The 13,973-nt window shown below is 30.1% G+C and overlaps 1 protein-coding gene across 3 annotated transcripts in view; it reads left to right on the forward strand.

Annotated features, from left to right (window-relative positions):
- Nucleotides 1–438: 438 nt before the first annotated feature.
- The window catches only part of LOC142332726 (uncharacterized), a 74,729-nt gene continuing 61,194 nt past the window's right edge, over nt 439–13,973 (forward strand). Inside the window, exons 1-3 of one of the 3 annotated variants that reach the window (XM_075379341.1) lie at nt 439–672; nt 12,062–12,230; nt 12,841–12,983. In XM_075379341.1, coding sequence (XP_075235456.1) covers nt 621–672; nt 12,062–12,230; nt 12,841–12,983 — 364 coding nt within the window. In that variant the 5' untranslated portion in view covers nt 439–620. The remainder of the gene's footprint in view (nt 673–12,061; nt 12,231–12,840; nt 12,984–13,973) is intronic. The other 2 variants (XM_075379332.1, XM_075379323.1) reach the window with 2 other exon arrangements.

Genomic DNA, 13,973 nt, shown 5'->3' on the forward strand with positions numbered 1-13,973 from the left:
ACACATTTTGAGTCGTTCTGTAATTTTATTTATATTTTAGTACACGAAAAAAATCGTAAGATTTATGTAAGAAAAATGTTCAAATTAGTTACAAGAAAATCGTATGCTTTAATTTCCGGAAAATATTAATAAAATCAATTGATATTAACTATTTGGTTAAGTGTAAATTGTGTTGTTGATAATTCCCTTACACACTCGCAATAATTGATATTGCCCACAGTTATAAAGTTGTAAGTTATTTCTCTGTGATAATCTTCCTCTGAGTAACTTTGACCTTAGTCTCCAAGAAAAAATGAGATAATATTTTTAATTTTCTCTTTCCTACATTTATGCAGTACACTTAGCACCAAAGCGATTATGGAAATTCCAATGGTCATTTGACGTCATATAAATACATTTTGTAATTCACACGCGCACAAACATACTGACACGATGATACATATACATACAAAACAGTACTACGACACCGGTCTGCGGGAGTCTACAGCTCTGTACGTATCTTGAACTGATGTATGGAACAATATTTGGATGGTGTTATTTAGTTGGATTAAACTACCAATAATAAATTACATAATTGTACGTAGTTTGAGATTTATCAACTCTTACACGAAAGACGGAAAATGTTTCGTTACGTCGAATTAATCACACTTTATTTTTTATTTCAGTTTACAGGTTAGTAATATTTTTTATTTGTAACGATAAATTAAGGGCAACTGGCAATTGCCATGGATTCATTCAAATCTATGTAATAACGTATTATAGTAATCGCTTGAGTGTTGTGTTTCAGAACGTAATTAAACCGTTTTAAAAGCTTTGTTAAAAGAAAACATTTATTTTTCCAATATACGCATATTAAATGCTTACTTTTACAGTTTATTTTTTTAAAACTGGTAGATTATTTGAAACAATGAAGATTGTTTTTTTATGTTATTCCCTAGGAAATATTTAATAAAACTTTTATATGCATTTATTTTCTTTGTTAAGAATAGAATTTTTTTGTTGCGTTTATATCAGCTCTTTATTTGTCGTCAACAATTTCATCTTTCACTTATATGATCTTCAACAATGCTATCTACGGCATTCAATCAGCATATTCGATTATTAAAATAGTAATCTATGGTCTTATTTTATAAAAGATTGGTACAGTAAATTTTTGTTATTGTAAAGGTGCTTGAAATTTTAAAAAGTAGTACTCATGATTTATTGAGATATGGATAAGTTAGTAATTTTTATTACTACAAATTCAAGTATTTATATTTTTACTTAAAATGTTGATAACATTATGTAATACCAACGTTCTGTTAGCGACTTCTTATTCAATTGACCTTAATTTGATTCCTGACATTTAACTAGTTAGCACTATCCATTACGTTAAAAAAAAAATGTTTTTTAGGATTAAAAATGTTTGAAAAATTGTTCTAATATTTACATTTTTTGTAGTTTGGGATTTATTTACAAGAACAATTTTCTTCTATGAAAATTCTAGATTAAATTTTAAATCTTTTTTTTTAATTTTTGTATCAGTCAGTTTTGTTGTCAAAGTTATGTTTTCAAATAATGTTTATTTATTTGATTGGCCAGGGTTTTGGTTGGCCAGTTCATACTGTTAAACTTCCCAATTTCTTTATTTGAGGACATACTTAAAAATTAAAGGGACAGCAGATACAGTACATTCTTTAACATAGTAACTGATCTAGCTGTGAACATCTGCTCTTTTACAATTTACTACTAATAACCCTGTATGAAGATCATAAATAATATTACCCACAATATTTTGATGTTTCTCCCAAGTTTAGTTCAGTAGAATACAATGCAAATCTTTCACTTGTTCAAACTTTTTCAATTTCCTTTCACCCATTTATAAATGGCTTACAACAGCATAAAAAAGATTTTTAAAAAATTTCATTATAATATAGTGTACTGGACATTTTTTTCTTAAAAGGATTGCCTCTTATCTTTTTTTTTTGTAAACATCAATTTATTCCTAATTAAAAGCTAAAAAAAAAATCTAATAAATTTTGTCACCAAATTCAATGAAATTATTCACAAAATATACTTCTCAGACATTATTGATTTTAAACACAATTCAGTCAATTTTGTAGATATAATAAAGAAACACAAATTGCAGAAAATTAATTTTTCTAAAATGTTTCTTTCAAATGAATTTTTCTTAGATTCTTAACTATAAACTGAAAGGTTAGCTTAAGGAACATTCTTTCATAGAAGGGAAAATTAACAAAATGTTACTCTGTTATTGCATAACATAAAATGTAAAAAACAAAAAGAAAGTTGCAGGGAATTTTGTAAGGTCTAAAGAAGTTTTTCTTTTGTAAATCTGGTAGTTTTGGATGTTTGATAAAATTTCATTTTACCCTGTTTTGCCCTTCCATTGCTCTGTTTCAGACTTTATTACTAAACAGTCTAGAATCTTAAATTGACTCAAATAAAAAATCCAGTGACTTTTAATTTCTTATTTATTCATTGTCTATTTCTACTATACTAGTAACTGTTTGATTTGAGATATTTTTGATAAAATAACATTTGGTAATGATGTTCAAGTAATAATTTTGTTATATTATTATTTAAATGTGATTAGCTATTTGAATTATATGATTTTTTTATTATTAATACTCATATTATGTTATTATTACATAATAAATGTGTATGTGCAAAAATAACTGTTTTTATTATTTATTTTTATTACATTTTTATTTGATGTACTTGTCAAAATACATTTACAACATGTTTTAATTTAATTAATAGTTACATAACCTTTCTTCTTTCTGTTTACTCTGAAGCTGCTGTGAACACAATCATATAGACATTGATATATAAGGTATTTTGATAAATTAATAAAAGTTTATCACCGGCTAGGTAACTCAATAATCACATTTTAAAATTAACTTGCTTTATAAAATGTCAACTTGCAATAATGCACATTTATTCTTTTATGGGAGGAAGTGATTGTACAGACACTTGATAAAAATAATTTTGTACTATTATATGAAGTAAACTTAGACAAATGATATTTTAAAGTCCTGAAAAAGCAGATTTTTAAGAAATCTTTAGTAGTATGACTTACAAATTTTACCAATCTTAATGAGAGCCAAAGTTCTACCGAACAGTGATAAAGTGAAGAGAGAGCTCGTGAGGCAGAAAAAAGTATTTAAAAACCTTATACACGTCTTGTGCATCAGATTCATAGTGTTTTAATGAATTGCTTATATTGGTACAACCAATGTATTGTTGATACAGAGCTTTTAAAATTATTCAGTTCACTGATCTAATATGGTTATAATTACCAAGGTAAGCAATTAGTGTAAAAATTATTGGTACTCTTATGAGGTGAATCATGATATCCAAGACTTTTAATGGTTGCAATAATTGTATTTCTCCAATAATTTTGATTGTGGTTCTACAAAATATTATAACTGGTCATGCTGGATTACCAGTGCCATTATGAAGTCAGAAGTTTTTCTTAAGTTTTGGAAATTGATTATTGTAACTCTAGTATTATGAAAAGTAGTAGTGAGGTCAGTTACTGTCTACTTTTTTTTCAAGAAATGACATTAAAGATCTTTACATTAGTAATTTATAATTAACTATTTGAAACATTTTGACACAATTTCTGAACAGTATGGATTTGTTTCCATAGGTCTCTGCTACAATCCTTATGAATTTACTGAACACTGTCCGGTTAATTGTTTACAATAGAGCTCTAGTAGATCCAGTAAACTTTAACTTTCAAAAGGAAGTTATAAGTCATTGTGTTTTACAAAAGTTGCAAACTTCAGTGCATAAGTGCAGGTTCAATGTATAAAAGGACTCAGTCCTATATCAGTTATAAATTATTTAAAGTAAATATTTTTTGATTTTTACTTCAAAAATTTGTCAAAGATCCTTTGTTGGTTTTATTATTCTCCAATAACAATAAAGTAGGCATGTTATATGAGTAAAAATTTACATAGATAGATTTAGGGTGAAATTTAATGCCTTGACATCAGGGTCCCATTGGAGTGTTAGAATATGTAGACTTTTTGAATGTATGATATGTCCTTTCTGTTGAGGATTTGATAGTAACAAATACATAGTTTTTTGAAGCTGACTTTTTTACCAAATCATTTATACATTTAAAAATTAATGAAGGTAAACTATGAGAAATTTTGAAGTTATTTTATTAGTAATGTCAGTATTAAATGAGTAAATAATTTTTCCTCTCTTATTATTATTATTATTATATTTTATGATTGCATAGGATCACTTTAGTCAGTCCATTATCCAAGTCTCTTCGATGGGACTGTTTGGGCCTTGCAGTCCTCCTAGTACTTTTTCATATGTTCCAATCTTTGTGACTTTGCTAGTGTTGAAAATGTTTGTGTTGTGAATTTTTTCTTGTAACTGTGAAGAGAGTGTTTTTGTTCTTAATTTTCTAGTTTAATTTTATCTTACCTGTGGTCTCTTCTGGTGTAAGGCCAATTTCCTTCAGGTCCTCCCTTATTTCTCTGATCCATCTGCATCCTGTCTTGGTATTTTTCAAGATTGTACTGAACTAGCTGTTTCAAAAGTCTTGAATCTCGCATCCTCGTGATATGTCTGAAGAATCCTAGTCTCCTCTTAGGCATGGTATCAATGATGGGTTCTAACTCTTTGTACATGACTTTGTTGGGCACAATCCACCACCTCCCATTTTTCTGGTACTTTTTACTGATGCAGGATCTTTCAACTCGTCTTTTAATTTTCTGGAAAATATCTGTCTTTGATTGTTCGTTCAGGTGGAAGAGTGTTTCTGCTATATAAGTGGCTTCTGGTTTTATAACTGTGTTGTGGTGTCTTATTTCTCCGTTTATTGATAAGCATTTTTTATGGTAAGTGTACCAGGTTAATTTTTGAGCTTTAGCTTGTTTATTTCTTCTTATTTGGAATGAGGTTTTTTTTGTTTAGTTTGTTACTATTTCTCCGAGGTATTTAAATTGGGTTACTATTTTAATTTTATTACCATTTACTTTTTTATGTTTATTTATCAAGCTTATGCTTACTGTTTTAATTATGTAGGTTTTTGGGGCATAATTTCTGTCTTTTTGAATGATATTTTGGGGTCAATTTTATTTACAATGTTTTGAAGTTCTAATATCTGTAATTTAGCTTTGTCAATGTTTGGTGGTAGTGCCAAGTCGTCGGCAAAACCAAGACAGTTTGATTTGATTTTTCAGCCTATTTTAAATTTTGGGGTGCATTTTTTGAGCCATTCCCTCATTACCATTTCTAGAGCACAATTTAATAATAGTGGTGAGAGCCATAGCCTTGGTGCAGTCCCCTTTTGATCACAAATGGTTCCGAGAATTCACCTCTGAATTTTACCTTCGACTTAGTGTTTGTGAGGGTCAATTTTATCACGCTTATTAATTTTGTATGTAGTCCAAGGTACCTTAGAATTTTTAATTGGTTTTCTCTGTGAATATAGTCATAAGCTTTCTTGAAATCTACAAATGTTATTACCATGTCTGTTTCTTTTCCTCTTGTAATTCATTATTAGCTTGAGACTCATGATCTGGTTTGAAACCTCATTGGTATTCTCCTAGTTCTTTGTTTAGTAGTGAACTGGTCCTGGTGAGGAAGATTCTTGAAAGAAATTTGTATGTTGTGTCTAGGAGTCAGATTCTCCTGTAATTTCTATGGTCTGTTTTGTCCCCTTTTTTGTGTAGTGGATGGATGAAGGCTGTCATCCAGTATACTGGTAGTTCTTTGATCCAGATGTTGACAAGCTGTTGATGAAGGATGATTTTTGCTGATCTTCCTGCATGTATCCAGATCTTTACAAAAATCTGATCTTCTCCCGCTGCTTTGTAATTCTTCATCTCACCCAGTGCTTGGTAAACTTCTCTTATTGTGGAAGGATTGATGTTTTCTGTTGGTGTTGAAGTCTAGGAATTCTGTCAGTTCTTCGCAATTTAAGAGTTTGTTAAAAAATTTAGCTAGGATTTCCACTATTTCTTTATTGTTATGGGCCAGTTTACCGTTTTCATTCTTTATTATTAGTGTTGGGGGGGGGTTCGTATTTTTGGAGCTGATTTTTAAAGGTTTTCTAGTGGTCTCTCTACTGTGTTTTATTTAATTCTTCTTCTGTTGACTTCAGTGTGTCCTTATGGGTTGTCTTATTATTCTCCTTAGGGTTCGGGTGGTTTCTTTTCTTTGTTTAACTAGATTCTGGAATGTTGTTTCTGATTTTGGATTGGTAAAATAGCCATGTTTGAGTCTTTTCTTAACTCTTTCGTCAGATTCGCTGTTCCACTATTGATATTTTTTATAGGATTTTATTGGGGCCAATTCTTCTGTGATTTGTGTAAGGTTGTTAACTAGATCGAGTTTATCCACGATTGTTATTTTTTCAGTTGCTTTTTGGCAATTTTCATTTTTGATTAGTTGGGTAGGGTCCATTTTTTTTTAGTTTCAGGAGTTTACTTTTGTTGCTTTCTTTAGAGAGTAAATTTAATCTTAATTTTGACTAGATAGTAATCTGAGCCTTTGTCTACTCCTCAGAGAATTTTTATGTTGTAGATCTCCTTGTGGTGGTGTTTGTCCATGAAGACATGGTCTAGTTACCATTCTTCTTTAGTGTAGTCAGGGTGTTTCCAGGTTTTGAGTTTTTGAGATTTTCTCTTGAAATATGTGGATTTCAAGATTAGGTTGTGGTTTCTGCAGAGATCAATGAGTCTCAGTCCAATTTTGTTTGTATTCTTTTGGGCAGGCCATTTTTCAATGACGTCGCAGTATCTTCTTTCTTTGCCTAGTTACGGATTGAAGTTTCTGACTAATTGTTTAACATGGTTTTTGGCGATGTTATTTTTAGTCAGGTCGAGTAGATCCCAGAACTTTTCTGTTTCTTTATGATCTTTCAAAGAGTTATTTTTATTATTTGTGGGTGCATGGGCATTTGTTATAGTGTAGATTTTATTAGAAGCTTTTAGGGTGGGTGTTAGGATTCTTGGGGATTGTGACTTGAATTCTTGTAAGCAGTTTATTATTTTGAGGCTGACTAAAAAGCCTATTCCAAACTGTGAGACATTTTTCATCACTCTCTTCCTAGGTATACCTTTGTAGAGCCAATGTCCTTGAGATTCCATGGTGTCCTGGTCGGTGTTTCTTATTTCCTGCAGACCCATGATGAGAATTTAGTGTTGGTGCATTAGGCCAGTTATTATTTTTAGTTTACCAGTCTGCATGAGGGTGTGTGGTATGTAGGTGGTTATTTGCTTCAGTCTGATTTTGTATTGTTCTTGTTCATGTGTATAGTGTTGGGACATTCTAATGCTTACAATCGCATATTATTTTCTAAGTGGCAGCCCACTGCATCCAAATGCTGCCTTCTCTGAATTCTGGTGTTACTTGGTTCAGTCGGTGGAGCATTCCTGAAAGGACCTTTCATGGTTGACTGTCTAGGACCACCTGTGGTGAGACTAGGTCCACCTTTAATAATGTTGTCTTTAAGAACACTCACTCTAGATGTGATCTAGCGAGGTGTGATTTGATGACAAATGAAGGTGTGAAGTTTGTTTGGATTCAGTTCACTGAAAACATTTCTGCTATTTGTTCCGGGTACATCCAGTTGCACCTCGTGAAGGCTCAATCTGACTTTTGTTAAAATTGTTATTTTGGAGAAAAGTTAAAAAGTCTGATCCTAAACATTACGCCCTTTCTCTCATATTTATTTAGGCTAAACATTTTATAGTTCATGTTTTCTTCCTCTGTAAGTAAATATCAATAACATAATATAATATTCTTTCAGCCTCCGCAAAGCACAGAATTAAAGTGTTTCATTCTTTTATTTTTTCATTCTTGACTGAACAAATATTTACTTTTAATGTTTATAAAAATCTTTTAAATTTAAAGATTTTTTAATTTTATTTTAAACAAACAACTTTTACAAAATGTAAAAGCTAAAAATTTTATTGGCCCAATGGCCAAACCCATTTTCAATAGACTCGTTTCCATTCACTAGAATTCGGGTTTTAAAGTTTCCAAAGGTGGGTCATTACCCATCATGATGGCATTTAGCGACTTTATAATCTAAGCATTTTATGTTGCTTTAAAATAAGCAAAAAAAGTAACAAATAATAGATAGATAAAGTTTTAATAAAAAAATGAATTGTCAATTGTAACTGATAAATAAAAAAATATTTTTACCTAAAACAAAAATAAAAAAATTACTTGTTTTCTAAATACATAGAATCTTGCTTCCAGGTGATGTTTTTGAGGTATTATGTGGTTCCTTCATTAGAAATATATCAGCTGTCACTGTTGTTGATTGCGATCATCTTAAAGTAATTCAGAATCACTTCCATTTATTTTTAGAGATTAAATAATAAATATATTTGATTATTTTTTCTTAATTTAACATTACTTTTTAAATTAAATGTTACATATCTATAAATATCATACAGTTCAAATGTGTTGAGTACAAGGCTTTTATTGTTTATATCCAAACTTGAATTTTTCCTAGGTGTCTTTATGCCCTGTTTCTGTGAGATAATTTTTGAAGGCTGATTCTTTCTCTGTTCTTTGTACCTTTTGTCAGTGTGCATTAACCCTGTAAAAACTACATTGATTAAATGAGTGCCCATTCAAACACAAATTCAAGAAAATATGCAAAAAATATACGAATTTCTTTAGCATAATCAACCTGCAAATTTCATAGAAGCAGTTCAAATCTTTATTATGCATGTCTACAATAAAGTAATAATAATTAATTAATTTCACGACTGCCAAAAAGGAGTGTAATGTATTTAGGGTGTATGTTTTTATGTTCCACTGCAGCAGCTCAATGACAAAACTGATTTAAATGTATGACCCCGTGATGGAATTCTTACGTTATCAGGAATGTCATAGGCTATATAAATATGTATGAGGGTAAGTCAATTATTATCTGTAATTTAGTTATATTTTTGTTTATGTTGGTAGTATTGTCGTGTTGCGTAGATGACACATGCGTGGTTTAATTGTTTTTATGTCTGTGCAGGTTTGATGCTGCTAGGTTAGTTGCATTATCACTGCCCTGCCATTAAGCATGGCTGCTCCACTTTCTGTTTGCACCAAAGAGCAACATTCAGTGATATGTTTTTTGTGGTCGGAAGGTGTATCAGGGGTCAAAATTCATCGAAGACTTTCGGTACAGTATGGGAACAGTGTGTTGCCGCAACGGAGTGTCTACGAATGGATTGAAAAATTAAAAAATGGTCACACCAAGTGTTACACATGACGAAGGAACCAGACAACCATTTACCGCCACAAATGAGGAAAACATTGAGCGTGCACGTGACATGATTTTCTTAGACAGACGAGTAACTATTGATGAAGTTGCACATCGTCTGCAAATTAGTCATGGTTCTGCCTACGAAATCATCTACAACAGACTTGGGTTTCATAAAGTCTGTGCAAGATGAGTCTCAAAACAATTCACACAGTTGCATAAACAAATGCGCTTGGACATCTGCCAAAAACATTTGGATCGCTATGGTAACGACAGAATCATCACTGGTGACGAACATGGATCCATCATTATGAGCCGGAAAGTAAACGGCAGAGTATGGAATGGAAACATCCAAATTTGCCCTTAAAAAAAAGTTCAAGATCCAACCGTCCGCAGAAAAAATTAAGCTTATGGTTTTTTGGAACTCACAAGGTCCAGTACTGGAACATTATAAAGAAAGGGGCACAACAAGAAACAGTGCGCATTACAGTAAGATGCTTACTGCCAAGCTGAAGCCTGCAATTCGAAGTAAACATCGAGGACTGCTGTCGAAAATTGTGTTGTTGCATGACAACACCTGTCCACATACTCCTGCCCACACTGCTGAAACGCTCCAGAAACTAAACTCTGAAGTACTAGCTCATCCTCCGTATAGTCCTGATCTTGCCCCTTCTGACTACCACTTGTTTGTTCCACTCAAAGAGGCATTAAGGGGTCGTCAATTTACCTCGGACGAAACTGTGAAAGAAGCGGTGCATTGTTGGCTCACAGCTCAATCGAAAACCTCCTTTTATGAGGGCATCAGGAAGCTTGTGCAACGATGAACCAAGTGCGTTGAAATGCAAGGGACTATGTTGAAAAATGATGTACATGTAAGTTTCCTATTTGTATTGCAATAAAATTTATAACTACATTGCGGATAATAATTGACTTACCCTCGTATATACATATATGTAGTAGTGATGATTTGCTGGTTGAAGCGTAAAATTTAATGAATGATGAACTGTGAGCCTCTATCACTGTGAGTTGGGTTTGAACTGAATGATTAGAATGACTGATATTACAAAAAGAATTAAATTTACATTATAGAATTAAATACGTTATAGAATTATTTATGTTTATAGAATTAAATTTACGTTAAATATAATAAAATAATATTAAATAAATTTAAAAAACTGTTTAATAATAATCTTTCTGTGTGGACTGCATGTGAGGCTAGAGTGGCATGATGATGCGAGCATCTTGTATGAGGCAAGTCCAATCATCACCATCAAATGATAACAAACGGAGTGCCCCTGGTTTGCTGTTCTGATAGGTGCAATGGGATACTCTTACAATATCCCTGCAAACAATCATCCGATTTTCAAAATTCAAACAGGGTATTTGTTAGTAGGTTGAAGGCTAACTTCTGCATGCATCAGGCACACTCTCAATCTAACAGATTACGATTATTTGGAAATATTGTTATATCTTCGTAACCAATCTTCCAGTTTTCCAAATTCAAATGGGGTATGCTAGTATAATTTATAACCACCCAAAAACGAGACAAACATTTTCCAAAACGGAGTGTAATGTATTTTGGGTGTATGTATGTATGTATGTTTGTTCTACTGTAGCAGCTCAATGGCTAACCGATTTAGATGTATGATCCCGTGTTGTAATCCTTACATTACCAGGAGTGACCTGGACTAAATATAAATATCTATATATGTTTAAATAAATTTAAGAAATTTGAAAATAAAGTTGTGCTATATACAAATAAAAATACTATAATCAAAATTGTCACTCATATGTTCTTTAATTATCCTACATTAGTAATTAAACTATATTAAAGAGCAATGTTTGTCAGCTAGGTTTTTTTTTGGCAGTCATGTTTTTTTAATTTTTAATATTTTCTATTGTCCGTATTTCATGCTACACAAATATTTTAAAGCAAATCATTCTAATTCTTAGTTCTAAGTTTGATACTAGCAGACTTCCCTTTTTTGAATAAAAGCTCTACTTGCTTGTATTAATTTGCTGCTTAATTGCTAGAAAAATAAGAAATAGGATTTAATATATATGAAAATCTAAGTAGACAAAGAAAAAGCGACCTGAAAAATAATTTAAATAAAGTACATGACTTTAAAAATCTAATTAAATGATGCTTTATTTTTAATAAATTTATGTAATGTCATATTTATTTAATTTATATTTGTATTTTTATTAGTAAAAGAAAGATTAGTTAATATTTAGCAGTAAAAAAGAAGATTCTTTATTTAGCGTGAGTATGAAGTAGTGGGAAGGGCTTTGGTATAATGTTTTTAAGATTAAGAGATCTATAAAAAAATGTTTTGGATTGTTAAGTTTACTGAACATTTAAAAAAGAAGTATTTTAATACAACAGTATTATGTGTTAATTGTTAATTTCAGAGTTAAGCTTTTTCATTGCAACATTTCATAAATAAACTGTTTTGTAAACAATAATATTCTCAATTAAAAATTCTTGCAAATACATCTCATTTTTTAGATAATGTGATCTATTTTCTGTAAGACTTTAGATTGTTAAAAATAATTGTAAAAACAATACGTATAAGAATAAAAAACACATTTTTAAGATCATTCCTTTAATTATAAAACCTAGTAATTCTATTACTTTTTACTTTTCTTTAGGTATATTTTTTGTCTATTCTTTATGTAAGCTGCAGACCCTAACTGTTTCATGGGCTTTCTTTGGACCTTTACATTTATGTGACAATTTTTATATTCTGCTTATTATATAAACAAAATATCATTTTTATATTCATATTGACAATATTATATTTTTATTCTTTTCAGTTGTACATAACAATCAGGAGTTACAATATATTGGATGTTTTATTGATGAGATTGAAACAAACCGGTTGCTGAATGGCCATCAAGAGAATTTGTATCATGCAAATACACCTCACCACTGCGTTGAATTATGTTATAGTCTAGGTTATTTGTATGCAGGACTACAGTTTAGGTATAAGTCTTAGGTTAAAGTAAATGGAATGCTACTTATTATTCATTTTTAGCAACATATAATAAGGCAAATACAGTGTTAATTAATAAGCTTTGAAAATAACCTCTTTGAATTTCAGTCCAGGATTAATATAGAATGAGAAGAATCATTAAATTGAATAACACAGTAAATTGCATCTCATTAAAATCTAATGATTCTGCAACTTCTGAAAAGTCTCCAGAAGTAACATCCTGGAAATCTAAGGGTGTGAAGCTATTGAGCAAAGTAAATTTCAATAGATTAGTATCCATAGATCACTGAATTTAAGAACATTTTGTACAGCACTGCATATTGTTGACATTTTTAACATCTTTTAGTGGATAAAGACCTTCCAATTCATTTAAAATAAAAAGTGTGACCATATACCTTAAATTATAATATTTTTAGAATCTATATAAATTATAATTGGTCTTCATTTATCCTCTAATTAATGTTTCCTCTGACAATTTTCCTTTTTGTTAACTGGATTCTTTATTTAAGTGGTTTATTTTAATTTATTTAAATTTTAGATTTAAATTGTTTGAGAATTATAAAATCACTATTTTAAAATACTATTTTTTTAATTTTTAAGTGTTCAATGCTTCTGTGGAGATAGACATCCATTTTCAGAAGCCAAGGTTGTTGATGGCCAATGTAATATGACATGTAGTGGTGATAAATCAGAAAAGTGTGGGAGTGACTGGAGGCTTAGTATTTATTCAACTTCTATTACTGGTAAGAATAATATATTATTTTAATTGAGAATGGGATCAAATTACTATTTAGTGTAAACAGTTGTCTTATGAAACTATTTCCTTTTAATTACTTTTCTTCTTTGAGAGTTATGATAAAAATTAAATGTTTCTATTATTCTTTTTAACGTCAAATCAAAGCAAATTTTTTTAATATAAAATTTGTAAAAATCATGTTCTATTGCTTTCAAACATTTTTATGAAAATCTGCGATTATTAAGTTCACATTTGAAAATATATTAAATAAAAAGTTCATTATTAAAAAAAAGAATTAATGGTATCTTGTCAGAATCTATTTCTAAAGTGTGCAATACATTTATAGCTTATACCATTTTTTAACTCTTAAATCCCTCATCAATTTATAATTGAATTATTCCCTACACTTGCCTTCCTTTTATGCAATATATTCACGTTTCATTAACACATTCTAAAATCCAATACATTCTAAAAAAAAAAACTTTCTTCATAATACACCACACTTGTACTAGCAATTTCTGTAACTAATTTACTTTACTTTTACAATTCCATATCAATGAAAGGAAACAGACTCTCTTCTAGCTATCTTTTAATTACTTGTTTTGTATGGCTTTTAATAAATACATTATTCAAACCAGAATATAACTGAACACTATGTAAATAAATCATATTCAAGAATGGTTAGCTATTCAACTGATAATAAGTAGGAATTGGTCCAGTGTCACCAGGAAGGATCAAAGAAAATTATGAAAAAATTGTGATCATAAAGCATTATTAAGCAAAATGAATGAATAAAAGTGGTTGCACTCCTTATTAATGGATAAAAAAATTATTATATGAAATAATAGTAATGCCAACAATGTATGTATAAGTTATATAAAGTAAATAAAATTAAAAGAGAATAAAAAATAATTATTTGAAGATGTACTTGAGAATATGTTAAATGAGTAAACAAAAATTCATATTTATCTAATTTGTATTATTTAAAAACTCATTA

The sequence above is a fragment of the Lycorma delicatula genome, chromosome 1, assembly GCF_047948215.1.
Source record: "Lycorma delicatula isolate Av1 chromosome 1, ASM4794821v1, whole genome shotgun sequence".
Classification (NCBI taxonomy): domain Eukaryota; kingdom Metazoa; phylum Arthropoda; class Insecta; order Hemiptera; family Fulgoridae; genus Lycorma; species Lycorma delicatula.